Source organism: Rhizopus delemar, genomic scaffold, assembly GCF_000149305.1.
Source record: "Rhizopus delemar RA 99-880 supercont3.1 genomic scaffold, whole genome shotgun sequence".
Taxonomy (NCBI): Eukaryota; Fungi; Mucoromycota; class Mucoromycetes; order Mucorales; family Rhizopodaceae; genus Rhizopus; species Rhizopus delemar.
Window position 1 is genome coordinate 4,828,369 of NW_027137827.1, and position 27,995 is coordinate 4,856,363.

At 37.1% G+C, this 27,995-nt stretch overlaps 11 protein-coding genes across 11 annotated transcripts; 8 read left to right on the top strand and 3 right to left on the bottom strand.

Annotated features, from left to right (window-relative positions):
- Positions 1-2,600: 2,600 nt before the first annotated feature.
- Positions 2,601-3,172, top strand: RO3G_01870 (uncharacterized protein; the record flags this gene model as incomplete). Its single annotated transcript, XM_067656461.1, has 2 exons — positions 2,601-3,009; positions 3,066-3,172. The coding sequence occupies 2 exons, from the start codon at positions 2,601-2,603 to the stop codon at positions 3,170-3,172; spliced, it is 516 nt and encodes a 171-aa protein (XP_067512562.1).
- A 1,087-nt stretch (positions 3,173-4,259) lies between these two features.
- Positions 4,260-4,352, bottom strand: RO3G_01871 (uncharacterized protein; the record flags this gene model as incomplete). The annotated part of the gene is made up of 1 exon (XM_067656462.1): positions 4,260-4,352. The coding sequence occupies one exon, from the start codon at positions 4,350-4,352 to the stop codon at positions 4,260-4,262; it is 93 nt and encodes a 30-aa protein (XP_067512563.1).
- Positions 4,353-6,349: 1,997 nt separating this feature from the next.
- On the bottom strand, positions 6,350-6,778 carry RO3G_01872 (uncharacterized protein; the record flags this gene model as incomplete). The annotated part of the gene is made up of 2 exons (XM_067656463.1): positions 6,350-6,637; positions 6,704-6,778. The coding sequence occupies 2 exons, from the start codon at positions 6,776-6,778 to the stop codon at positions 6,350-6,352; spliced, it is 363 nt and encodes a 120-aa protein (XP_067512564.1).
- Positions 6,779-8,429: 1,651 nt separating this feature from the next.
- Positions 8,430-9,468, top strand: RO3G_01873 (uncharacterized protein; the record flags this gene model as incomplete). Its single annotated transcript, XM_067656464.1, has 2 exons — positions 8,430-8,501; positions 8,554-9,468. The coding sequence occupies 2 exons, from the start codon at positions 8,430-8,432 to the stop codon at positions 9,466-9,468; spliced, it is 987 nt and encodes a 328-aa protein (XP_067512565.1).
- Positions 9,469-10,655: 1,187 nt separating this feature from the next.
- On the top strand, positions 10,656-11,967 carry RO3G_01874 (uncharacterized protein; the record flags this gene model as incomplete). Its single annotated transcript, XM_067656465.1, has 2 exons — positions 10,656-11,793; positions 11,963-11,967. The coding sequence occupies 2 exons, from the start codon at positions 10,656-10,658 to the stop codon at positions 11,965-11,967; spliced, it is 1,143 nt and encodes a 380-aa protein (XP_067512566.1).
- A 425-nt stretch (positions 11,968-12,392) lies between these two features.
- Positions 12,393-15,188, top strand: RO3G_01875 (uncharacterized protein; the record flags this gene model as incomplete). The annotated part of the gene is made up of 12 exons (XM_067656466.1): positions 12,393-12,592; positions 12,656-12,917; positions 12,975-13,082; positions 13,161-13,314; positions 13,369-13,634; positions 13,693-14,022; positions 14,075-14,164; positions 14,220-14,281; positions 14,331-14,512; positions 14,571-14,635; positions 14,689-14,855; positions 14,909-15,188. The coding sequence occupies 12 exons, from the start codon at positions 12,393-12,395 to the stop codon at positions 15,186-15,188; spliced, it is 2,166 nt and encodes a 721-aa protein (XP_067512567.1).
- Positions 15,189-15,688: 500 nt separating this feature from the next.
- RO3G_01876 (uncharacterized protein) lies at positions 15,689-16,100 on the bottom strand (the record flags this gene model as incomplete). Its single annotated transcript, XM_067656467.1, has 2 exons — positions 15,689-15,847; positions 16,098-16,100. 2 exons carry the CDS (start codon positions 16,098-16,100, stop codon positions 15,689-15,691), a joined length of 162 nt encoding a protein of 53 aa, XP_067512568.1.
- A 672-nt stretch (positions 16,101-16,772) lies between these two features.
- RO3G_01877 (RPYS18 protein) lies at positions 16,773-17,447 on the top strand (the record flags this gene model as incomplete). Its single annotated transcript, XM_067656468.1, has 3 exons — positions 16,773-16,784; positions 16,844-17,181; positions 17,336-17,447. The coding sequence occupies 3 exons, from the start codon at positions 16,773-16,775 to the stop codon at positions 17,445-17,447; spliced, it is 462 nt and encodes a 153-aa protein (XP_067512569.1).
- Positions 17,448-17,750: 303 nt separating this feature from the next.
- Positions 17,751-25,353, top strand: RO3G_01878 (uncharacterized protein; the record flags this gene model as incomplete). Its single annotated transcript, XM_067656469.1, has 2 exons — positions 17,751-18,186; positions 18,242-25,353. 2 exons carry the CDS (start codon positions 17,751-17,753, stop codon positions 25,351-25,353), a joined length of 7,548 nt encoding a protein of 2,515 aa, XP_067512570.1.
- Positions 25,354-25,612: 259 nt separating this feature from the next.
- Positions 25,613-26,073, top strand: RO3G_01879 (uncharacterized protein; the record flags this gene model as incomplete). The annotated part of the gene is made up of 2 exons (XM_067656470.1): positions 25,613-25,749; positions 25,824-26,073. The coding sequence occupies 2 exons, from the start codon at positions 25,613-25,615 to the stop codon at positions 26,071-26,073; spliced, it is 387 nt and encodes a 128-aa protein (XP_067512571.1).
- A 114-nt stretch (positions 26,074-26,187) lies between these two features.
- RO3G_01880 (uncharacterized protein) lies at positions 26,188-27,956 on the top strand (the record flags this gene model as incomplete). Its single annotated transcript, XM_067656471.1, has 11 exons — positions 26,188-26,266; positions 26,318-26,493; positions 26,543-26,674; positions 26,722-26,778; positions 26,824-27,053; positions 27,104-27,185; positions 27,233-27,591; positions 27,642-27,697; positions 27,747-27,806; positions 27,858-27,899; positions 27,937-27,956. 11 exons carry the CDS (start codon positions 26,188-26,190, stop codon positions 27,954-27,956), a joined length of 1,293 nt encoding a protein of 430 aa, XP_067512572.1.
- Between the last annotated feature and the right edge of the window lie 39 nt (positions 27,957-27,995).

Here is a 27,995-nt window from a genome sequence, read left to right on the forward strand (position 1 = left end):
GATGTTTTGTACCTGGGCAAATATTCGCAAATAAACACCAACAAACTGTCTATGAAGAAAAGTATTAGTTATACATTTTACTTTATACCATTATTCGTGCTTATCATAATACATGTCATCTAATATATAAAGCTTTCTTTTTCTACTATTTGTATTTCTGTCTTGTTTTGCTTTTAAAAATGATACATTTTGGACTGAGCACCACTTTGCAAACCTCTGGGGCTTTCGTTCGTTAAAAAGTGATGTATATGGTTGGATAATTTCAAATACTTCATTTGTTGATAGCAATGCGAACGTTGCCGTAAGAAGGATAGAGCATGTACCACATTAGATGTCCGAATAGAAGCAACAAGGATTGGAATAGGAACGCTCTGAAATCTTCTTATATTGGTTTTATAGCATTTGTTTTGATGATAAAATCATTTTTACTGATTATCCATAAATTGTATTGTTCAACCATAAATTTTACTGATCAACAAAAAATTTCAATGGACCTGAAGATGTTTTTATTTATCTCCTAATTATTTCTGGTTGCAAAAAAGGAAGAGGCCTTTTTTTTTTAAAAAAAAAAAAAAAAAAAAAAAAAAAAAAAAAAAAAAAAAAAAAAGTGCTTAATATCACCAAAACCCGTTCAAATCAGATCTACCCTTATCTTTGCTAGCTCAATTCGCTTTTGTGATTGTTATTTTATTCGGCTACTCTCTAAGGGCAGTATATGGCCCGTAGGACTCAACGAGACTCATGATTTTTTTACCTCCGACAAAATTTTATAAAGCAATCTCCTTTTCGAATTTTTTTTCAAGTATTGATGAGTCTTATCACTTTAGAAAATGAGAATACTTGTTAAAAAACTAAAGTATTCGCCTGTCGTTTCTCATCGTAGCAGGTCCTAATATTGACTTATCAAAGTCGAGCTTTCGACAGTGGGGAGTAATTACCCAAAGACAGATTCAAACGCCTAAAAGGTTGACATGATTTAAAGAGATAAGACAAAGTCAATGAAGCCATCAACAAAGGCTATTCATTCTGACTAATAGTTGTTGAGTTCAAAGTGCTTAAACTAGTTTATTGAGAAGAGGTAAATGTATATAAGCGTTGCATTTTCCAGGCTTTTTTTTTACGACTTCAATTATGACCTTAAGGTGTTTAACACGCTCCTTCTCCTGTGTAGTCACGGATTTTTAATGAATACAAATGGTGATATATTGTTAGAAGAGAATAAGGAAGAGCTGGCTAGAAATATCTTGCCATCTTCTTTTACAATAGCCTTTTGATTTATCATACCAGTTATGATATAGCCGAAGTTTACTAGTTTGTATCGTTTTACTTTGTTCTGTTTTTGTTTGGGAAAATAAAGCATGATTTATCTATACAAGTAAAATCTAAAACTTCATCTTGTACCAACAGTATCAACGATGTTAACGTTAAAACTAAGAAAGAGCTGAGAAAGAAGAATACTAAGGCCATATTAAAGAATAGAAAGAGATATGAAGTACACTACATAAAGCCTTTTTGCTGTCCAGCATTAAACTAAAAAAAAAAAAAGTATGATCAATGTTCAAACCCTGAGAAGGTAAATCTGATTTCAGATTCCTTCTAGAAAGCTACAAAAAAAAGGGGCATCTCTTTGCTTCTTTGCCAAGCATACAGAAGAGGCAGACGTAGTTTTGAACTTTAATGAGAGAGTTACATTTATACCTTATCCTCTTTTTGCACAAGTTGCTTCAAGCAAATGTTAAAGAACAATCAATTTTTGCATCATAACTGACTTGATAAGATAAAAAGTGATAAAACAGGGGTACGCGTCGTGTTCCAAGAAAAAAAGACATTAAAAAAGAGTGAATGGAAGACTTGCTTTGTTTATTCATCGTTTTTTTTTTTCCTTTCAGTTTAAAAACGACATGCGTAAAAAGAAAAAGAAAAAACCCATATTGTCTCGCTATCTAGTCCTCTTCTTTCGCTATCTGGTCTTTCATTTATGGACATGGTCATACTCCCGGCTTCATTAAGCCTTTCTAAACAACAGTCAATTCCACACTGTAAACAAAATCCTTGCCGTTCTCTTCTGAAAAGGAAGCAGAACTAGGCTGCAATCGATGATTGCTTTACTTTTCGGAGGTAAGCACTTTTATTCTTATTTTGTTTATGTCTTGATGACTGAGACTGACATTTCATATACCCTATCAGTATGTTTTAATATTAAAATGTCTATCTGAGTATGGTTTTCTTGTCAAAACAAAGCTAAGACACAAGCAGACAATATGATATCATTTTTTTATTGCTATTTTTGTAAGGAAATTGATTATTCAGAAAAGAAAGATGCATTATTCTTTAAATTAAACAGAAAGAACCAGGTACATTGTCGAAACGGATTAAAAACTTGACTTCAGCAGACAGGATACTGTGACTACAAAGCATACCGGTTAAAGCAGATGGTAATTATCATAAAAAAGACGCGTAAATTATGCAAAAGTGTGAAAGGAGAAAGGGTGAATGTTCTTTTACTACAACCTGGTTGTACACTGCGTGGCTTAGTTTAAATAAATGCAACAAAAACACATGATTGTAGTCTCCTTCTTTAACACACCACATCTCAGTCCATGTTTGACATTCCTAACAAGTTTATTGTTTCGTCAAGACTTTCAACTCTAGATTCAAAAGAGATCCTTTACATCCTTCAATTAGCACATTCAAACTGGGAAGAACAGAATCTAAGTAAACGTATGAGGCGGTATCCAAAAACACCTATTATCTGTATTGGTATCTCCAATCCACAAGAACTTGAGCGAGTAATCCATGATGATATACCCATCATTCACATTCAAGAGAATTGTATAGCACTGCAGCGAGTACAGGAGCGTCAAGATAGATATCAAAATTACATCAACAACTTGTTATGGGTAGGAACAAGCTCTCTTTGGGGTGTCGTTGGATATAATATCAAAAGGATAAAATCATTCAGGGGAACACAATGGAAAATGGTCATTAGTGGTGGTGTGGTCTGTTTGAGTATGTGGACTTGGTATATAATACTTCGAATGAAGCGACATTACAAGTTTTTAAAGGACGATGGACATGCCTTTTTGATGAGAAGAGATGTGCTACGTTCAAGGAGAAACGCAGTGATGCAGTTATTGATACCTTTTTGGTTATTCGCAGGCTATTCAATTGAAGAGTTCAATAAAGTTTAGGCTCCGTTTGATCAAACAAACATGCAAGTGTGATGATGGGGGTTTTTTTAACTCATTTACACTATTTCCAGAAAGTAAATTCGCCTTTGTCTGAAAGTAAACGCAGCCAATGGCGAGAATAGAGTTCATTTTGTACGAAATGTAAATTTGCCCTAGTAGAAAATGAATTTATTTGATGGCAAGAACAAAAGTCATGTTGTACGAAATGTAAATTCGTCTTCGGATGCCCTGTTGTCAAGAATGTTTTTTGTAGTACAAGCCTTGGCATCTTTGAATATATAAGAGCACACCAAAGTACTAGTCTTTCTTTTATTTCTTTTCCACAATTACACCAGAAGCCACATGATAATGAACATTCAATTCTTATATGAAAATGAGAAAGGTTCTGTCGTTGACGAGTATGGCAGGCCAGAACCAATGGATTATATTGTTGATGAGGAGCAGTTTCGTCTTGAAACATTGAGCTCTCATACACAATACTTAGCTCAACTGCCTCTGGAGAACGAGAAAGCGATAGAGGCAATGCAGATGGAAAAGGAGGAAAAGCCTGGTAATGGTATTGTTATGAGAAAACATCATTGAAGCGAGATTATACACGCTATTTTGATCAGGACAAAGCGAGGTTCTTCAAGCTGTTGTTTGAGAAGTGCCTGAGTGCTGCAGCTGCTGCAAAACAGCTTGGGAGTCACGCTCGTATAGTACAATAATGGGCTGAACAGTACGAGAGAGAGATCCTAGTAGTATCTTTGAGAAACAGAGAAAGACTGGTCGTCCACTCACTCTCAATGAGGAATGCAAAAAAGTTATTCTCGAATGCATTGATGCGAACTCTTCAGTCGTCCTGGACGACATGATAAAGCAATTATTACAAGCATTTACAGAATTAAAAGTATCCAAAAGTATTTTGTTTGATTTTGTAAAAAAAAAAAAAAAAAAAAATGCAACTTGTTGCTTCAAAAACCCCCAATTTCAATCCATAGATTGGAGCAGCGAGGAAAAGATTCAAGAGCGCCTGGATTGGATTCATAAATGGGAAAAAACAGACATCGATTCTGATGAATCTACGTTTCATATTAATTTGAAACGTAGTATGGCACGGTCAAAGAAAGGTTCCTCTGCAGTGGCCACAGGTCCCAAAGTACGAACAAAAACAACGACCATTTTAGGCCCAAGGCCTGATCAAATGCAATCTAAAGCTTCCTCAGCCTCCATTCAATAAAAAGAGAAAGTGGAGAGAAGTTGGGCATATAAGCAAAATGACAGTTATAGGACAGTAGGTTAACCCTCTAAAAGCAATAATAGATGAAATGAACCAGTATCCGCATATGAAAGATTATTACCTCGTGATGATAATGCTCCAATTCATACATCAGTTGATATAACCAAATATATAGAATCTTGTGGTTACCGCTGTGTCTATTTGCCGTCCTATTCTCCTGAACTTAATCCAACTGAACAGTTTTGGTCAGTGGTTAAGGGTAAAGTCAAATGAAACAAGTTACTAGAAACGGAGATACTGATGACAAGGATTAGTAAGGCTACTAATAGCTTAAGGTTATGAGACTTCAAGAGCTTTGTTTGGCGTTCTCACAAATGTTTAGACAAATGCCGAAACAAACAAGAGCTCTGAGCTCTAAGGTAAAAGCTGACCAATCAATGAAGAGATACGAATATTCCTATCCCAATAATACTGGGTGCCCAAAAAAAACAAAAACAATTTTTAAAGTGTTAGACACAACTAAATATTACCATTTCTATATTTGATGAGATTAAATTGCTTTTAACGTTATTTTGTAATATTTTACTTTTTTTTAACTGTGGGTGGCTGTAGGTTAAGGCGAAGGAATCGGCAGATATTTGTCAGGTGTTTGTCATAGCCATGTAGTTTAGCTCTTGACGCCCTAAGTGAAAGTGATTGGGACGTTGCATATTGGAGCTTGTTCCGTATACATAGACCGTCATGAGTAGCGCATGTCTTGCCTACAATGTTCTGCTAAAACCTGCTGGTCCTGGTCAAGCTCTTATGAATCTCGGTGCAAGCTTCTTTATGCTTTGTTGAATAAATGTTTTCTTTCTCCTCTCCTGTTTTTTTTTAGACAGGTTTTTGCTGCTATTCGCGGCTATGTGGAGCAGGTTTTTGACCTATCTCCATGAGGTTTCGCCTATAGGCAAAGCATTCAAAGTATTATATATTAAATTAATGTACAAATGTCTCGAAGTCTATAGAATGTAAGGGTATTGGGTCCCTGAGGTAGATGGTTCTGTCACTTTGAAAAAAAAAAGTTGCCATCCAGGCATGCTGGCACAGTAACATCGCAACCATGCCAACCTTTGAACCCCAACTGTGGCTTTAGATAATGACAATGTTTCATTCTTTTTTTTTTTATTTCATCGTGCAGCGTGTCCAGTAGAATTTTTTCGCTTTCTATTTTTTTTTTTTTTTTGCTCTCTCCCAATCTAACCTACCGATGATATGGATGGCCAGGTTTGCTGAGAGACCATTCGAATTGAGGGCACCCTTTCCAAACATTGTCAGGTGCATCAGGTCCCAATTAACCAAAAAATGATCATCAGCCATGGTCGACCATTTGACCTCGCCAAAACCAACGTTGGTGTCGTCGACTGTTGCATGAGGGAAGGTGGTGATGATGTAATCAGGGGAGCCATTGAAGCTGGGAGAGCGCTTCTGCTTGCCGGCAAGGTCGGTAGCAGTGAATCCTAGGCGCATATTTCGTTCGCGGTGGTCAAACGGTGGTTGCAAAGCTGGCACCAAGTACCTGGTAATGAGGGTCGCCTCCAAGATCTCGAGATTGGTGGCATTGTATAGGAGGAATTAGATGAGCTGGTAGATCGACATGGTCAACTGCTTGTCAATCGAGTTGTCCATTATGCTTGCCAAAGTGAGGATGGGTACGCCAGCTTTGCAAATATCCTTTTACTTGTTGTAGACATCTTGCGTAATTTCAATCAGATTCACCATTGCAGCAGGTGGAAACTTGATATTTGTGGCCCACGAATCGAGGCTCTGTTTTCGGATCTTAGTATACAACTGGTGACAAAAAAAAGGAATCATTGCTTTATGAATGCGATTGTTATTTTGCAAAAGTAAAATCGAGGACAACGGCAAAATACGATGCACATCTGATTCCAAGACCAAGTTACTTGAACCCACGAAGCAAAGACGTATTGTTGCATTTGATAAAACTTTTCCGAGACGTCAGCTTGATCAACAACAAATTGATCTTGGCGTCGGAAGAGGTATTATCGTTAGGGCTTTCTGTGGAATCGTCGATATGTTCATCATGACCATGATGAGCAACGGGTTCTTCTGTAAGGTTTGCATAACCAGGACGATGGATCGATCGGCGCACTTCTCTACCAGCAGGTGATGCTGCTGCAGTCAACGTACTGATTGTTTCTTCATGGAAAGATTCCACCGCTTGTTTCTACATTGTAGGTAAAAAAAAATAACCCAGGTTAAAAACAAAATGAGAGAGAAGGGAGCAATTTACCCTGCGAGTAAAGCTTGAGTAAATTCCATCCCAAATTTCGGTGTTGAAACATTTTGTCCTTTGTAATATCCTCATATTTCCTTCAACTCTTTTGTAAAACTTCCAACAAGGCCTTCTCATCCAAAAAAGGTAAATTGGATAAATGAAGGCGGATAACTTGCAAATGATTATCCAACGCTCGACATGGTACAATAGTCGAGTTATCCGCAAACTTAACACCGTTTGTGAGACAGTCATTGAAAGCTTCATCAGCAGGATCAAAATTAATCTCAGCGAATTTGAGGGGTCCCACTTGTTGAGTGAAGACAGCTACTCTAGAGGGATATTGCTTAGCGACCAAACTCAAGAACTCGATCTTTATTTCTTTACTTGTTATTTTTTAATACCAATCTAATCTACTTGGATAAATAATTTTATTCAGTAAATAAAGAAAGAAAACCAACCAAATATTTTAGCTTTAACATCGATTTAATGATTTAAAGAAAATTAAAAGGGAAATTTTCATTTTGTTTCCTGCACATTTACTCAAGGAATAATTCCTTTTGCCTTGAAACTTAATGTTTCACAAAAGCTTAAAATAAAGTTCTTTATTCACCTTTTATTGTTCTCTTACTAAAAATAAGACTAAGAATGGATCGTTTGTTCATTCCTGCTTGCTGTGATTTAAGAGTGAAAATAGTAACTCTGCTTGATTTTATATATGATAACAAGTTTTTTTCTCAACTAACGATAATAGTTGATGAATTACTGTGATAAACACAAGGTACGCACAAAGAAAAGTTTCTTGGATATTTAAATAAAACAGTTCTCTTGGTTTATAGGTGGGGGATATCCACATATAAAGATGAACGATGCTCATGTTTTGGTTGAATAGAGTGAAACACAATTTATTCGTTTGTTGTCTCTCTTTTATTTTTCCTTTTTCATGTCTTGTTTCATTTGTGCTACTTTGTTATTATCCCGAGTCGGTTAAGATTAAAAATGAAAAGAGAGAAAGAGAGACCGGTCAGCTACCCTAAAGTGATAAGAAAGGGAGAGAATGAAAATATCATTTAAATCCTTTTTATATTCTTTATGAATTATTTTTCCTTCTTGATAAAGTCTATGAATTCGTTCAAAAAGACAAGTACACAATTATCTTCATTACACGCAATATCCAATGCCAATAACTCGTCCACATCACTCCATGATTCAATGGTCATTCAATCAACTATTACCATTAAACAACCCTATACAACATCTCTTTATCACTCTTGTTGCTCAATAATCGAGAAATTGTTACTTGTACCCGACATAGAAAATTATATTGTTTTTACTGCAGAGAATACCGATAGCAATCCATTGAACAAAATTTGGGATATCTGTAGACAAGGTATACCATTGGCTGCTTTATTCAACGCACTTAATCCAAGGATACCAATCCCTATCGATCGTTCTAGTACTAAGCTAAATGACTGTAAAAAAAATGTGTACCATTTTATTGTGTCCTGCAGGCAGGACTTGTTATTAAAAGAAGAAGAGCTGTTTACATTATCAGATTTATATAAAGATAGTATTAATGGATTCACCAAGGTGAAGGTTACTTGTATGTGTAATAGTAACCGAAACTGACCCAAGTTAGGTACTCAATACGGTTGGTATTGTTTTACGTATATTAGAAGAAAAGAATATTATTACATTTCCAACAAAAAACGATGCTATATATTCATCAAATGAGCCCAAAGACATGCGTGATAAAGTTGTACTTGAATTATTAGGGACAGAAAGAAAATATGTTCAGGATTTAGAAGTACTTCAGGTAAACCAAAAAATAATATAAACAAAAAGGAGATTAAGCTCTTGTAAAAAAGGATTATATGCACAAACTACAGTTACAATTCATTTTGAATACAGAAACTATCCATTGTCTCTTTGGTAATTTGGATGCTTTGGTTGATTTTCAACAACGGTTCTTGATTCAATTAGAAGATATGGCGCAAAGATCGCCAAAGGATCAAAACTTTGGCTTGCTCTTTATTCAAAATGAAAAACGATTTATGGTCTATGAGCTCTATTGTTCTAATTATTTTTCTGCACAAGACATGACCTCTCAAGAGACCCATCGATTACAAAGACTGGCATACATTCTAAACCCTGTATATGAATTGCCATCCATGCTCATCAAGCCAGTGCAGAGAATCTGTAAATATCCTTTATTAATACAGGAATTGATTAAAGCCACGCGTCCTGATTGGCCTTACGCGCTTGATGTAAGACAAGGATTAGAAAGCATGCGTCGCGTAGCGGAAAGGATAAATGAGACACGGCGCAGGTATGAAAACGCTCTGGTGGTGAATGAGATTAAACGCCGCGTGAATAAGCTAGGATCGTCACAGATCGATGGTTTTGGTAGCCTTTTACTTCATGATAAGCTGTCGCTATTCCAGTGTGGTATTCCTGAACAGGAGATGCAAGTCTATCTCTTTGAGCAGCTCATTTTAATCTGTAAGGACAATAGTAAGGATTCGATCAAGCTCAATACGATTCCAATCAAAAAGAAGAGAAGGAACAGTCTTGAATTTAGATATGGCATCTTCTATAGTCGTATTTTGAGTGTTTGTAATCAGTCTTTAGACTATGGCAAGTGTTACCTGACCGTCAATTGGAGAGATTCTAAGATAATGAATATTACGTTTTGGTTTAGGAATCAAGAATACTTGGAATTGTGGGAGTCTACGTTAAAAGAAAGAATTGTACCTCAATATTCTAATAAAATCTGTAGATAAATATATAGCTTTATTCTTTTTTTGTGCTTTCTATTGGATGAATAGCTTAACCACTTGGTGGCAGCTTTCAAAAAAATAAAAACCATCAATGATGAGTGATTACTTCTAATCCTATCCTGTACATTTATCAATATTTTGCAAGATGGATAGAAATGGTACGTCTTGAATCATTAGTTGTGACCCATCTCAGTCAATCTTTCCAGATAATCTATTTGCAATTCAAAGAAAGGTATAATTCACAATATATCATATACTCTTTTCTTTATTTTACTATAATCTTGTATCCTCTTCGTTTCTTTATCAAAACCGTGTTTGACTATAAACTGTTTGAAATACTGAGTAGATTCAGCAGCAATACACCATATAGAAGTACCTATAATCATTATACTTTACTAGCCTACTAGTGCTCTTACAGTTAGCTTGATCAAATGTGTTTAAATAACACTTAAAAGAAATTTTTAAACTGTATTAATTTATCCCCCACTGTATGGCTTAATATACGTAAATTAACAAATCGTAGTATTATCCCAAACAAATTTGCTATACCGGAATATATGATTTTCTTGATTTATATTCATATTTATTTATAAATGAGAGAGCTGTTTTGATGGATTGCCTTTGCGATAATCTACAAGAGTGAGCAGGTTGAATATTATCTTGATTCTTTTCTTTTAAAAAAAATGTAGTGTTAATTCGCATTAATGTTGTCTAACAAATTCAATTATGATTAATTACCTTTTCTCTTTCTTTCTATTTTTTAGTTTATATGCATTTTGTTTAAGCTATTCTTTTTTTTTATTACTTTTTTTTTTCACATGGAATTCAAAAGTGCCGTATGGTCTAACCTTCCGCTTGAAATGTGGGATCAGATTATATCACACTTATCAATAGAAGATTTAGTCAACTATTGTTTAGTAAATAAGACATGGAACTTGATCTGTACGCCGTACCTTTACAATACCATCTATCTTGAAGATCTCACAGATGATTACATACCGTTCATATGTCTCTCACCTCATCAGCTAGGCCGATTTGTGAAAAGAATAAAGTTTATGGAAGGAAGTTACGATTTAGAAGAGTTATATGAAAGGTTGACTATGTTAATTGATTATTGTCCGAATGTAGAAGTATTCGAATCAGACGACGAGAATATGTCGTATGGATGGTGGAAAACGTTCTTGAGAATCATGCAAGAGGGACATATCTGGACCAAGCTACAAAGGATACCAGATACAATTCGAGAAAGTGACAACTTGGAACTTTATTACCAGTGTGTGCGAGAAGTGCGATCCAGTTTGACAAATCTGCAATTATTAGGTCCTCGATCAACGCCTGTCCGTATAGAAAATGTAGCTGAACTGCGGCTTTTCCCTTGCTTGACCAGGTTGAACATATTTCCTCGAATTGGATATGCCACAAAACAAGACTATGAGCTGGCTTTAAGATATGCTAGTCAAGTGGCTGAATTGGATATTGACTGGCACGACTTTGGGTTAACACAGACTGAATTAGACACCTTAGAAGCCCTGCAAAATATCCCACAGACTGTCGAAGCTTATCCATCAATGAAAAAAGTATCAATTAATGGCTGTTTTTCTTTTGATGCAATTTATATGCCTCAAATAAGCTACTTTTTGCAGAAATTTCCTTGTTTACAAGAATTACAAGTAACAATCCATAGCTCAGCAGTATTTGACATTCAATCTATTGAACATATGACCCGAATTCCCTTCATTATTCTCAAAGTACGATATATCAGTGCTCTTCTGCAGCTTCTCAATTCACTCATCAAGTTTCAGCATCCAAGAACAATTCAACTTGAATATACGCCTGAATTTCACTATCTGCGCCAAATAGTTGTTCAGTTGACCATGACATCCGACGGCATTCATTGCAACATCACTGGTGAGTACGAAGACGATTTTTCATCCTCGGTATCCTCAGTCATCCTGAATATTCTTGGCCCTCAATTGCATCGTTTGATTATTGAGCATCCTTGCCACTTTTGGAGCTTTTTCAACCTCGGCATCTATGGCGACTGTTGCCCCAACCTAAAATCACTGCAAATAAGCTATATCGAAGTTGACCATTATTTACCAATAACCAACAAATGTCACATTCATCTTACAGAGTTAAAGCTCAACAAGGCTAATTTGAGCGATGGGGTACTTACCGAAATTTCCAATTTTTTACCTAACCTTCAAAAATTGGTCATGCACGAGTGTCACTTTCCAAATGAAACCAACTTACCTGTCACTCTTATCATGGATATGCCTAATACCCGGTTCGACAAAGTATTAGAATTGGATCTTATTTCATTAAACTGTAAACAACTATTGCTGAATTTAGTGAAAGCCAACGATAATTGTGTGAATCATTATCTTTGGCAAGAAAACAGGCTAATACGTATACCCCCTCTCATTGTAAATGAGTTGTACGCGAATTATCATCCTTATGTTATCACTCTCTCTATTCGTTGTCAATCCATTTATAGACTGAATTTGCTATTACAAGATGGTGCGAAAACGATCGATTGTTATTTTTAATAATGCTTTTTTTATATTTAAACCTTTGGCCAATATTATAATACGCGCTACACTAATTTTTTTTTACATAATAAATCTAACATGGTACTAAATGCTTCTTTTTTCTTTCACTAAGCTATTGTAAAAAAAAGAAAAACTAGGCTTTTTCTACCAATATTAGTGCAAAGCTTTAAATGTATCATTCAATATACGAAAATGCATGAATACAAACAAAAATTAAAGTCACCCAAAGTGAGAAAATAGAATAAAATTTATTTTCTCCTTTTTTTTTTTATTTCATCTCTTATCGTTTTCCGTTATGCCGATTCGACATTTTGACAGTAATAAACATAATAATCTCTTTAAAGCTACAGTAATAAATAAAAGAACTTAACCACTATGATTTTGGAAATAGTTTTCACGGCTGAACGACGTTTAATTCAAACCTCTGCCACATCACAACTGAAAGACACAAGGTTAGGTATCGAGGGTAATGATTGGCTTCGAAAGATTGTATTAAAAGAGCCAGCTGTTACTGCCATGGGTGGATTACCTCTTCGACTAAAAGAATCCATTGAAAAAGAATTAAAGCATTTTAAGTAAAGGATTCTTTTGGCAGATGGATATATATAAAAAAAATGTTAATGTTCTCGCGTATTTAGGACCAACGGCATCACACCCATCTTTGTATTTCCTGGTTTATCCATTCTTCGTAAAGATAAGCCATTTTCAAAAGAAGATACACGTCCAAATCACCGAGCAACTGGTTGGGAATTTTACGAAAAAGGAAAAGTGGATTTGGCCATGAGTAATTGGGCAAGTAGTGGAGGTGTCCATCCCGCAGATCTATTGAATAGTGTATTTCATATTTTGCATGAAAATGGTATAGAATTTGTTCGGGCTCCTTACTCTGCTTGGGCTCAGGTAAATCAGATAGATTAAAAAAAAAAGATGAATTGACACTGATGTTATTGTTATTAGCTTGCTTATATGTACAATCATCCTAGACAACTCGTGAACGCAGTATGTGGAGGTTCTGAACTATTAATGTGGGATGTTGATAAGATGATTACAAGTATTGATTTTGAGGTATTAAAAAGAGAGGGCAGGGGAAGAAGTTTGTACACAAAAAGATTAAAGTAGAAAATACAAAACAAAATAAAATAGAAAGGAAATTATCACTGGATAAGCAAAAAGACAGTACTTCAAGACTTGGTTGTATCTGATGAACAATTCTTGGATATTTGCATATTAGCCGGTTTTGAATATTGCCCAAGCTTCCCTCCACTCAACACATCTGTAGTGAGCTTTACATTTAAAGGTAAAATAAAAAGATTTGGATAATAAGTATCAATAGAATAATTCTTTTTGAAAGGTGTTCACGATTTAATCAAACAACACAAGACTGGATTCAATGCAGTTCAAGCTTACTCGGACAATCCAATTATTTCTAAAACACAATACATTGACCTCTTTTGTCGTACACGCTGTGCTGTTAAATACCACTTAATTTTAACCGATGAGGGTGAGATCAAGCCATTAAATATTGAACATGCACCAAACGATATCCACGAATTTATTGGTTATCGTTTACCAGACGAGCTTTACTATTATCTCATGCGAGGCCTTATTGGGCCACAGGTATTTTTATTTTTTTAAAAAAAGGCAAAGGCAAATCATATATTAACATTCAGATCAGTGTATCAATAGTCTCGTTTCCGGTGTGTTGATTGAGAATGCACCTTTAGATAATGGTGAATCTGCTGAATACCACCACTTTCTTCATCAACTTCTTAGTATTCGTACTCAAACACTCAGTTTTCTCACTCAACCTCTTCATCAATTTTATAAGACACGTAAAGTGGCTACTTACTTTTGGTTTGAACCTGCAGTTGAGCAAATCATGTATCATCAACCTACAGAGGGAGCAACGCGTATTGATGTCACTCCTTTAAATACAGTGTATGAAAAAACTAATTCATGGAATGTAACAAAGTGTTTGATTGATTCAGAATTGAAATCACAAAAGGTACATCACTTTTTAGAAATAAAATTATGTTTTCTAACATATATTGTTATAGACAACTCACATTGATTTGAAATTTTGTATCCGTACACTTGAAAATGAATCAAATGCTACTAAAACTATTACTAAACCACACCCTGAGCAGGTATACAGGAATGAAAGAGAAAAAAAATGAAAATGTTTATTTATGTATATTTTAGCCACTTGAGGATAAGAATGAGATTATAGCCAATGTGTTGTGGAAGACATTAGAGATAAGAGAGTAAATTTATATATTTATTTAAAACGTTGTTATAAATGAATTTATTTAGCTTTATTACATCCTCAAAACATCTGCTTACACCATGGGGAAAAGCACTGAATACAGCATTTAAAGGTGATCAAGTCCCTAGGTCAATGCAAGAAGCTCTATTGACAGCACTGGAGTTGATTCGATTTGAAGTATTGAGCAATAAAACCTACAGTAAAACGTACACGAAACCGCTTGGAAACGGTAAGTAGAAAAGAAAACAACAAGTAAATGGGCATTTATAAATGATGACATATACTAGAATCTGAACAAAAGAACATTATATTACTTTCTCGTATATTTTCTTTATTGCCGATTCAGCTTAAAGTAGGCAACTGGGATATGTCTATTTATGTATACTTATGATTGCGTTTATGTAGAGTGCTCAATGGTCTGGTCCTTTGAACCGTGATTTGCTTGTTTTTAATAGTTTCGTAAAGGCATTGAACAGAAGCTATAGAAATTTAAGTGAAATGATTACATTATCTTTCTTTTTGAATGGGCTCGTAAGAAAGGAAAGAGATGATTATTTTGGAATTAACGATAGGTAAGCATTGTTCTTGCAAAAAAGAAAAGGAAGTCAATCTTTACAAATGATAGCCTTCCTTACATGGCTGATGTTAACGTTGCGTTGGGCCTCGTATGTAAACATTATCTTGAAAGGATAGTAGAAGGTCAACCACCTTCTGAAGCTTTAGCACATACTGAAAAGGCATTCCCAACATGTTCCTCTATTCAAGCCGACCTTGATATAGGTTTTCAATTTTGGAAGAAGTTAGTAGAATCTATGGAGTTATTACACAGAATGAACACTATCTCGTTGGAAACATGGACTATGTTTACCGATGCAAATGAATGGCTTCGAACCAAAAGACTTTAATAAATAAATTTTTCTTTATTTAAGCACATGTAATGAATGCTTATGTTGGTTAAACGTTGAAGTACATGTATCTTGAAAATAAGTAAGATGTTGTTTGATGAAAACTCGTTAAGTCATGTAAGAAAAAGAAAGGTCATAAATGTACGACGCATTGATTTAGAAAACACGCTACATTGATATATACATGTACTCTTTCTATGTACAAATCTTTCTTTTAATAAATACAACTACAACACTTATACAGAATTATATGGCAACAATTTTTTTTATAAGGAGCAAAAGAAAGCTCAACTGTTTATTGGAGGCTTTAATATATGGCAATAATAGGATCAACTCTTAAAAATAGGATTACTTGACCATTTGCCTTTTTTGGTATATGTTGCGTCACATTCATAAAAAGGGGCTAGGAGGGAATTTTGCAAAATTGAAGTTTTTTTCTATTTCACTTCTTTTTTTTGTGGCAAAACCTCTCATGCGACCAGCTCGCGTGCTCAATTTATTTATTTCGAATATTTTGCCGAGACATGAATCACTTCTATTAAGACTACAGAGAAGAAACCCATCAACATGCCTTGGTTGTGGCAGATTTCAATCAAGGTGGAAATTCTTACGATCGTATTCGACACAACCCAATACAATCGATACCAGCAAAATCCGAACTACCGAAACATGTATTTCAATTGTCAAACTAGCCAAACAAAGACGGCCAAGTGAGGCCCTTTCAACATATTTGAAACTGGTAGAGCAAGGTGGATTCCCTAATCAGGAAGCACTCTATAGTCTTGCCAGATCGCTCTATGTAAACAATCACTTGGTTGGCATGCAAGCCCTTTATGATACCCTAGATCAGCTCTACAACACCTGTCCATTCTCGAATCGCACACAACGGTCGTTGACATACATCTATACCATGTTTATCAATTTGATCGCACGTACGACAGGGGATATGCAAGCCATACAGAAAGTCTGTCAAAATATGTCACAGCCCATCATGCGAGGGAACGTCGTGATTTATAACACGCTGATTAAGACTTTTTTAGAGAATGGTGATATAGAAAACGCGAAAAAAGCGTACGAGGAACTCAAACGACATAGTGCACCGACCGTTGCGACATTTGGTATATGGATGAAGGATGCAGTGGAACGAAGGGACATGAAAGCAATGATGCGTTATTTAGATGAGATGGAAGCATACTCAATCCCACCTGATTATGCGATGGTGGATATGGTAGTTTCTGTCTTATGCCACGTAAATAAACATCGTATAGCAAAAAAGTTTATAGAAGAATTACATGCAGAAGCTGAGGGCCTGGTCCCAAAGAAATTTAAAAAACAGCTGCTGCTTAAAATCATAAAACATAGAAAAAACAACAACTATCGTAAAAAATTGTATTATGTAAATAAAAGAAACAAAGCACCATTCTCTTCCTAATACCAGTGCATCCTGCCTATATGTGGCTTGTATAATAGCCCAATCAAATTGCATGTGACCATTCTTTTTTTTTTTTTCCTTCTCAGCCAAAAAGAATAAAGACAAAAAATTTTGCATTTTTTTACTTCCTCCTCTTTCATTTTGTATTAAACATGGAACACCAAGTAAGTACAACAATACGAAACACGATCAACATATTATTTAACCGCGTTTATTGGAATAGACCGAAAAGGCTTTCCAAAAGCAAGCTGGTATTTTCCAAAACTCCAAGGATGCCAAGAAGCGCAACCAACGTTGGTTCAAGGAAGTCGGTAACGGCTTCAAGACCCCCAAGGAAGCTAAGGTCGGTACCTACATCGACAAGAAGTGTCCTTTCGTTGGTGAAGTCAACATCCAAGGTCGTATCCTTACTGGTGTTGTCGTCTCTACCAAGATGAAGCGTACTCTCGTTGTTCGTCGTGACTACCTTCACTACATCCCCAAGTACAACCGTTACGAAAAGCGTCACAAGAACATCTCTGCTCACGTTTCTCCTGCTTTCGATAACCAAGCTATCCAAGTGTAAGTATTCCCCCTTAACACACATCTCACTATGACTCTATTCCAATTTGATGAGCATAATGGTTTGCAATGATTCGTTTTTGTGGATGGAGGTAGTTGGTGAGGTGGCAGCTCCCCAAGCCTTTGATATCCAATTGCTAATCTTTTATAATAGTGGTGATATGGTCACCATTGGTCAATGTCGTCCTCTTTCCAAGACCGTTCGTTTCAACGTTATTAAGGTCTCCAAGGCTAAGGGTACTGCCAAGGCTTTCAACAAGTTCTAAGAAGCATAATTTTTTATTTTGCTGTGAATAAAAAATATGAATATTTATAACTTGACAAAAATTATTATTATTTTATAATACCGCCAATTAAGGAGATGAAGCGTGTACCTTAATTTCCTCCAAAGGCTTTTCATCAGATGGGTTTTAATTTATACAAGTTTTCTACAGACCCTTCAGTAAACTCACCTCCTTTTTATTTTACTAAATTAGAAAAACTCCTATTTTTATTTAAAACTTTTGTTCTGGGTTTAATGCTTCCCTCTCTTTTTTAGTTTTCCCCTTTTCTTTTATTCATATTTTTTAATGGACTTGACGCTTGCTGATACCGTGCTGGCATGGTTACAAAATGAACTCTATATTTATTTTACTTTATCACTGATACAACCACTACCTGACTTGAATGCAGCAGACGATAAAGCCATAGTCTGTTTAGCTCACCGTTATTTTTCTCAATCAGTACCTGACCTCATTCAACAACTAAACCAACCAAACCGTGATTACTTTATCCAACTCTTCAAAGAACGCGCAGCTGTAGACCTTGAAACAGATACCGTTCTCTGGCTTCATCAATTTCAGCTCTGGGTCACTTCACAACAAGAGAATTATCGTCAAGAAGGATATATTGAGTTTGAAAAGAATGCCAATCAGTTACTGTCTCAACTATTAGAGTTATTTCATCAATCGGCTGGGTTATTAAAAGAAGAACAAAGTATTGCTTCATTCAAAAGAGAAGAGAAAGGTAAAATAGGTAAAGAAAAATTGAATGGCTCAATATGCTCATATTTGTTTTGTAGAACATCATCTTTTAACACTTGAAGACATTGAGTCCGCCTTTGTAACTATTCAATCTCAAGACTTTGCCGATTTTGAATCCAACTTGCCTGAGTATGCGCGTACACACCCCACTGTATCCGCCATTGACGCCACGCGAACCGTACTTGAACATCAATTGCATAATGGGGATCACCGCCACATGTTTCAAACCACCGCATATATTCGTAACGAACTCCAATTCATTCAAGCCAAGATGCTTAAAACAACCACCACAGATGCAGGTATTCAAGATTTAGAGGAAAGATCAGCAAAGGTAGGGGAGTTGCTTGCGAGTTTACCAAAGCAAGACGACGACGATCTGTGGCAAAAGCATAAATTGATTTGCGCATGGGTAGAAGAAGTCCGTGTATGGTTTGTAGAAGCTGAACGTATTCGGATCTGGATTGAGGAACGTATTGTGATCTTAGAAAATCGAGCCACTATAGATGCACTGGAAGAGGTTGAACTCGAACTCAGTTCAGAAGTAGTGAAACACCTGAACAAGGAGCACGAGGAGCTTAAAGAAGAAATAGAGACATTTGATAAGGAAGATATGACTCGGTTGAGAGCACATGTGAAAGCACTAACAGGCAATAACAAAGACTTGAGTCCGGCAGATACAACGACAATTGAAATCACCTTCTCAACTCTCATGACCCTCGACCGCCTAATGCATTTACTTCGACGGAGGTCTTATGAACTTCAAATATTGACTTTACGCATGGACTGGGAGCATGAATATGATGGAGCCGTTGGCTGGGTACGATCAATGCTGGAAAAGGTCAAGGCATTTATGGATGAAAAGGCACGATGGAGGCCGATGATGGTTCACCTGAGTAAGGAAGAAGTGATAGAGAAGCTAGTCGAGTTTGAAAACGAATGTAGCGCGTTTGATAAAGGGCAATTCACCACAACAGTCAACACATATCAGGAGCTGGATGATTCATGTCATATGGAATTACCCAGCCATCTTGAATCAAGACAGGTGGCTCTGGAGGAGGCATTTGAAACGCTCACGAATCGAATCGCACTGACTCGTCAAATAGTAGAGCAATATCTTGTTGTTACTGATTTCCTGGAGCGTGCAGATGAGCTCAAAACGCAAGGTGAAAAGCTGCGACAGGAGATTACGCAGACAGAACAGCAGCAGTTTACTTATTCAGACCTGAGCGAAAAGGTCAGTTTATTTCAAGAAGATGCGATCCGACTTGTGACTGGACTGGCTACCAGAATACCTTACCCAGAGGCCTTGCACCCAAGCGATGAACAAGCGAATGAAGATGCAAATGAAACCATCCGCATGGTCATTGGAGCTCGCAAATCAGCTCTGATCCTGCTAGGTGAAGCGCTCGATCAAGGACTTAATGCTTATCGACGTGCTCTTCAGCTTCAGAAACGAGCCAAGCAACTTCAAGACGAAATTCAACGTTTGACGAGTTGGGTAGATGAACGAATGCGAGCAATGCAGAAAGCCAAAGTGGACGTTTTTGTAGGCAAATGTGCATTGGATGAGGTTGATTTGGCTCGTTTACGTAAGGAAAGAGATGGGCAAGTGGCTAAGCTGAAAGGGATCCGAGAAAATGAAGTCAAAAAATTGAACGACAATATTCAAGCTCTTTCTAGTTCATCAATGCATCAAGGGATATATGTCAATCCGCTTTGCTCAGGTTTGAGCGGACTTGAGCAACATCTGAACAAACTGGATGAAGCCCTATCCAGTCACAGCTTGGGCCTTGATATCTTGGAGAAACGAATAGGCTGGGAAGCTTTTTATACAAAGTCATTTCAGTGGATTACAAACATGACATCCAATCTATGGGAATTTACAGCTAAAAAGGCACAATGGCGGCACAGAGATCATACTGAATCTGATTGGACCCAAACCGTACAAGAATTCAAAGATATCCAATCCAAGATGGACACCTTTGAGCAACATTCGTTTAATTCAACCCAGCAAGCCTTTCTGGGCTTAGTAGAAGGATTTGATCAAATTGAGAAGGAGGATGTACCTTTGACAAATGATAGCAATACAATGACGCCTGAGCACGTCAAACGCAGACAAGAGACGCTTAACCGAAACTTTACTCACCTCAAGGACCTTTGTTTGTTTACACAAGCCGTGCTGGATCAACACGTGTCGCTTGATGCATTTTCAGCACATGCTTTGACCCTCTATGAGGCTGGCGAAAAGCTTATGGTTGATTTACAGCAACATCTGGATAATGATTTGTATATACCAAGCCAACAAGAAGAGAATGAATTGGAACAAACTACTAATGAATACAGCCATCAAGTTCTTGATCTTTGGACTCGCATGGGTTCAAGGATTCCTTATCCTCAATGTAATGAGGAAGCAAGAGCAACACGACCTTCAACTGCAGATGACGAGATCAGTACAGATATTGCCAATATAGTCTATAAGTCATATGCCGAACTTCAAGATTTGGCCAACCAAATAAAAGATCTGCTTTTGCGTCTTAAGACTGCCCTCGATCATCGTAGAGAATTAAAGGATTGCATTAAGGAGACTATTGATTTGATAGAACACTTGAAGCAAATCAAGCAAGAATTCGAAGGTCTTTATGCATTTAAACATCAACTCTACTCGGACGTGTTGCAGCCTTCTGACCATCAACTGAATGCTAAAGCACTAAAAGACAAGATATCGCAGTTGAACTGTGAACGATACGAACCCTTGATGAAACGTACAGATGCACTGCTGACCTTGAACAATACCAACATTAGCATAACACAACTCATACCTCATATAAATCAATTGAAAGCAACTCGTAAGGGGTTGACGGAATATTCCGAACTCTTTGCACGTCAAGTCCAATGCTATGATACTCGTCTTCACTGGCAATCTCTAGTCGAATCAGATACCTCCAAATTAAGCAAACTGCAAGAGCGCATTCGTAATACAACCAATGACAAGAATTTTTGGCTTTCTCTTGACAATCAACAAGACGAGTTGCTTCAGAAATTGGTCAAAGATGTGACAGAAAACAAGAAAGAACTTGATGACTATGTCAGTAACTCTTTTGTTAAACTTGATGCTGCTTATATAAACATGATGGATGCCTTTGAGACCTTGGGTCCAAAGCCAGTCATGGTTCAAGACAAACAAATCGAAATGAAGAAGCGAATGAACAAGATGCAAGATGCTGTTGAATTGCAAGTATCTGAGATCGATCTCATTTGCAATCGTTATCGTTGGGAGAGTAGTACAGACAAGATTTTGAAAGAATGCGGTGAATTTGAGGCAGAGCTTGATTCCTTTATCAAGCATCATGCTCGTTGGTCACCAGAGAGATCCGCAGTTGACTCACCTCGTCCCACATTTGTAAGTTACATGGAGCAACTGCAGCGTCTCTTGGATGAATTTGAAGCACTTCAACAACCTACCGAGGCTACCTTAAAGCGTAAGTCAATGGTAGAAAGCAACAAATGCCGTCTGGAATCATCCATGATTCTTGCAGATCAAGTACTTGCTCAATCGGACGCTATCTGCCACTGTTTGAGTAATATCCAAGCGCTCGAGACACACGCTGAATCACTCAAAACACAGTTCCTGAAGTCTGATGAAAGCGAGCCCAGCGATGAAAAGGACTTTAAGGCATACCAAGTGGATGTACAGCAGCTGGATACAGCAATCCCATTACCAGATGGCGATCAAGACCAAATAGCTTACAATACAACTGTATCCGACATGATCCAGGCACGTTATGCAAGACTTGACGAACTTGTAGGCATCTTGGCATCGATCCTAAAGACAAAAGAACAAGTTTCACGTCGTCGCGCAGCAGAGTCCAGTTATTTAGCGGAGGTTACCACTGTCAAAGAATGGATTCAATCCAAATGGGTAAGCCCTGACGGCTCACAAGACCTGCGAGAGGCTGTTCAAGCTGCTGCTGCTGCTCACTCTGCTGTCTTGGCCTATGCAAGCACTATCACAGCCCTGAGAGCGTCCTGTATCAAGACAATTGAGGTCACCGAAGATGATACGATACGGACAATTCAGTCAGAGGTGGATACTCAATACAAGAAACTCTGTGAGCATGTACAGTTGGTCAAACAAGAACTTTCAAAAAAACTGCGTCAGGCTGAGTGGGACCAGCTCTTGAACGAATTTCACACAAGCTATGATCAGTTAGAGCAAGAGATGCAGATCGCTGTAGAGGATGTGACGGATGAAGTAGTCTCTGATTGGCAAGAACGTGTGCAGTGCTTGGAGACCTCTCAAGTGGAGCCAATCCGAGTACGCGCAGAGATAGATCAAGAAAAATGCGATGAGGTGCAAGCTGCTTTTGCAGATCTGAAGGCTCTTTTGCATCGCCGTGCAACTGAGACTAATAGGTATAGATGGAAGCAGCGATACCTTACAGACGCTGATACGCTAGAGGATTTGATGCAAGTTACATGTGATGCTATCAATGTATTCTTGAAAGAACAAGGCCTTATGCAAGATAGTCTAGTCGAGGTGACCAAGGCAGCTTATGAATCGCTCTGTTCGTCTGTCGAGACTCGGGTGGACAAGTATGATGAACTTTGCTCATCTCACAGATTTCTTCAACTAAACAAAGTGACAGAAGTAGATAAAAGACATCAAGAGATCGAACATCTCTGGAAACAGACGCAAAAGAAGATTGCTCAGGCCAAACAAGTAGTAGATCAAACTGCTCAGTGGATGATGCTCTTTGGCAAACTTTCTATCAAGCAAACACTGGATGCTACTGTGCAGAGATTGATGGAAGAGAGTCCTGATTTTGACCAGGAGAGAAAACAACTTACAACACTTTTTGACGCCATTGAGGACTCTCTCTTATCTGCTCAGCAGCTTTCAGACAGTATACCTGAAGGAATCAAAGTCAAGGAAAATATGGAAATTTTCCAAGAACAATACAACAAGATCCACAAGGAGATTATTGAGGCTAAAGGTGTACTAGATCAAAAGGAAAAGTATGCACAAAAGCAAAAGGACCTCATCAAATGTCAGACCATGGTCTCTAAAGTCAAGAATACTGTCCAAGACCAAATTGAGCAGTGGAAGCAAGATCTTGAAAATGTACAGCAAAACATTGCCAATCCACCCATCATTAAACAAAACACAATGGAGATCAAGCAAAATAAGCTCATTCAACTATCAACTCAAGAAATTGAGCCTCTTCTGACTCGCCTTCGAGATACACACGGGGTTGACACTCAATCGATGCAGCAAGATCTTGAGGATGCGCTTGATCAATTAGCTGAGGCCATCAAATCAAAGACAGGTTTTTGCGACTTGATCAAAAGGTCTTTGGGGCATGCCAAGAGTGCAAATGACATCTCGACTTGGATTGATCATTGTCAGCAAGCGATCGAGCAAGTGGATCCACACAACGAAGAAGCACAAGAAGATTTGGCGGCTTTGGATGAAAAGATGGAGGACTTTGCATCTGTTATGACCTCTTTTGATGATATGACAAATGAAATCCATCAACTACCAAAAATAGATGAAGAAAAGGATTTGTGGGACGGTTTGGCTTCTATCATTTATCAAAGAGCTCAGGATATCAATCAAAAATGGATATCACTCAAACAAATACGAGATCAGGTTCTGCAAGACGTACATAGAACCACGCATGGTATTTCAATGCTTCGAAAGGTTAAAAACGTGATGAACTTGCTAGGAGATACCAGAAGCTATTTGGATAGCATCAAGCTTCCTTCGCCCACAGATATCAAGGCGGGACAACAAGAAGACGGCATGTCCAGTATGCTTCGAAAGCCTGAGGTTGAGATGCACTTGAAAAATCTGTCAACTGTTGAAAAAGAAATGAGGACTCAGCTTGAACCAGAGATTAGTGAGCTTGAGAAGATGATGGCCGAATGCCAAGAAGGAGACGCCCTTATCCAGCAATATCAAGAGACCAAGGACGCTGTGAATCGCTTAACAGATGCATTAAAGACCAAAGAAAGTGAGCTCAATAGAGCGCTTGAATTGGGTCAATTCTTGACAATCACTGACGATTTGGATATTCTGCAAAGCTCATTAGAGGAAGTGATTGGCAAGCCAGCTCCCCTAATGGGCCATGGCCTAACTCGTGCTGATTTGCAAGCAAAGACAATTGAGCTCGACGCACGATTCAAGTATTATGAAAATAATATCATGACAGCACTCAAGCTAGCCAAAGACTGCTCCATCACGCACCAACCAGAAAAGAAGCTTGTAGCCAGTCACCTAAAGGCATTAGAAAGTCGATGGGAACTCCTCAAGAAGCAATACAAGACACGCAAGGTTGAACTAAGTCGAACGATCGATAATAAGGAGTATCAACAGCAGCAAACACGTATTCGAAAATCTTCATTACCCAACCGCAAAGCCTCCCCTTTATTACGTGCAGCCGGAGACGTCTCTCGCCTGTCACCTACACCGAGTGCCTCTTCCTCAGGATCCACACGACTCACCATCAATCGACACCAGCAGCCTTCGAAATCAGCTACACATGTCAAGACACCACGACCTCGTCTTACAAAACCACCTCTCAATTCTTATGTAGCCGATCCAGATAATGACTTGGATATCGAGATTGGTCGTATTGTGAACAATGCACCTTACCGGGTCAAGGTTAAGATGGTGCCTGGCGAAGTGGGTCGATATTGGTTTGGTGATGTGAACCCCAAGATGGCCTACTGTCGTGTACTCAAGAGCAAGATGGTCATGGTGCGTGTTGGGGGTGGATGGACAGAGCTCTCACAGTTCTTGCGTGATCATGCCTTACTTGAAGGCGATTTTATACCCAAACTATCAGAGGCTGTCATACATGAGGAAGAGCCGTCGATTCAAGAAGGATATATTGAGACCCGAAGAGCTAAACCGATGCCTCGAAGTCATTCACCCTCTCAACTGACGACAAGTCACTCTGCTAGCACCTCTGGATATAAGCAAGGCAATAAGTTTATTACAGTAGATGGGTACGGAAATCAACTGGAAGTCAAAATGAGACGGTATTCGAATGGAGAAGGAAACGATTATACAAAGAGGCGTATGGCGCGTAAAAAGGAAAAATTAATTAAGGAAGATAATAATAATGACAATGTGAATACACAATAATAATAAACCCAATTTTTATATATAAGCACTCTAAAAATGAAAATCGTGTGTTACAGTACTCATGACAGTAATAAATCATGAATTTACCTGTGTTTGGTTAATTTATAAGGATGACGCGTCTACTTTTTGAAGGAAAAATGTTGAAAAAAAAAAAAAAAAAAAAAAAAAAAAAAAAAAAAAAAAAAAAAAAAAAAAGCGCCACTCTGTATATCTTTTATCACTTAATTTACTTTGCAACAATTTTTTTTTTTCCTTCAGCATGTCAACTTCATATTGGGATGGACCACTTTTATCACCTTTATTAATACGAATGTCCAATCCGTTAAAGAGAGCAAGATCAACTGAATCTCTTGAAAGAGCTTTAAAGCGATCTAAGCCATTTGAACCTAAATCAACGTAACAAAGTTAGAAAGATAATAAAAAAAGAACAATTATATAAAAAGTAAAAGTAGTTGACTGTTATCATTTAGAGTAAAAGAGAGTAATAACAACCTATACCCAGTAATCAAGTCAGTTTCTATATCCACCAAGACACCCGTTTCAGAATATGAAAAAGTAAATCAAGTATTACATTCGATCCATGTCGAAAGGTTTGGGGATCCAGAAGAAAGAGAAAGCTGGTGGGAAGACGATGTTGAGATGGAAGAAGTGAATGATTATTATCAAACCAATAATTTCATATTAAGACAAGCCTTTTTAGAAAGACAAATGCATAAATAATTTTTCTTAATTTGGATAAAAACACATTACATACTTTGAGTAAAAAAAAAAATTATATAAAAAGGGGACAAGATTTGATTTTTTTTTTTTTTATTATTTTCTTTTTTCTTCTTTATGTCTGAAATACTTTCTTATTCAAGTTTTGATACAATTCAAGATTCAATTGATCACTTGCGTCAAATATTTTTCACTGGTAAAACCATATTCCAAATATATTTGAATGCGTTAATAACCTTAATAAAAGGTAAACCTCGTGAAATAAACTTTCGAAAAAGACAACTTGAAAGATTACATGCACTTGTTGAAGAAAATGAAGAAAAATTTTATGAAGCATTAAGAAAAGATTTAAATAAGCCTAAAACTGAAGCATTGAGTGGTGATATTGCTCCTGTTTTAGATGAATGTCTTTATTTTCTTGATGTAAAATAATGGTATTATTATTATAATGTATTCACTCTTTAAACATTAGAACTTGAATGAATTAAGCAAGGACAAGATTACCAAGTCTCGAAGCTTGAGTAACAAGACGGATAAAGCCATCGTTCGCCGTGATCCATTAGGTGTTGTTCTTATCATTGGTTGCTGGAATTATCCCGTTCAAGTAAAGTAAAATGATGATTGATAAGGCATAAAACTAATTTGTATAAGCTTTCTTTGGTCCCTTTGGCTGGTGCTATAGCAGCTGGTAATTGTGTTATTCTCAAGGTAAACATAGACTGACATTGGACAATATATCTTACTTTTATGTAGCTTTCTGAGGTTGCACCACACACTGCTGCTCTTATTACTGAATTATTTCCTAAATATTTGGATCCAAGTTGTTACCGTGTTATCAATGGCAGTGTTGAAGAAACAACTGAGATACTAAAGTATTCTTTTGATCACATCTTTTATACTGGCAATGGTCATGTTGGTAAGATCGTAATGGAAGCTGCCTCCAAACATTTAACCCCTATTACACTTGAATTGGGTGGCAAATCGTAAGGGTTGACTGATAAACGCTTACTGTTTATCTGATTTTAATTTCTAGACCCGCTATTGTTACAGAAGATGCTGATATTCAGTTAACAGCTAATCGTATTGCCTTTGGAAAGTTTTATAATGCTGGACAGGTATAATAAAACTATATTACTTATAATCTATTGACATCTTTAAATAGATTTGTATTGGTGTAGACTATGTATTGATTCATAGAAGTCGTTTAGAAGCCTTTGTGGAAGCAATGGGTCGTACATTAAACAAATGGTATGGATCTAATCCTCAAGCCTCTAAAGATTATGCACGTATTGTATCAGAAAGACATGTGGATCGTATTAGTGCTTTACTTCATAATCGTACAAGTGGTGATGTTGTTATTGGGGGTGACATTGATAAAAAGGAACGTTACATTGCCCCTACAATTGTAACCAATGTAAGATTTGATGATCCTTCATTGATGACTGATGAAATATTTGGCCCTGTTTTACCCATTATCACTTTTAACTCATTAGAAGAAGTAATTGCTCTTGTAAACAGAAAGTAAGTAAATGTCATATTTTGTGTAGAATGCTTATATAAAACACACACAGGGATCCACCACTTGCTTTATATTTATTTACTCAAAAGAAGAAAGTACAAGAACAAAGTAAAAAGATGAAATCACGCTAATATTTTTTTTTACTAATGTTATTTAGTCTTGAAAAACACCCGCTCAGGAGGTGTTTGTGTCAATGACTGTTTAATGCATCAAGCAGGTAAGAATAGATATAAAATGGCATCAACATCAAGCTAAACTATCAATACAGAATACAGTATACCATTTGGTGGTGTAGGACAATCCGGTATGGGTAATTATCATGGCCAACGATCTTTTGATACATTTAGTCATGAACGCGGTATCTTGATCAAGAAACAAAAGTTGGAAAAAGTCATTGGTGTTCGTT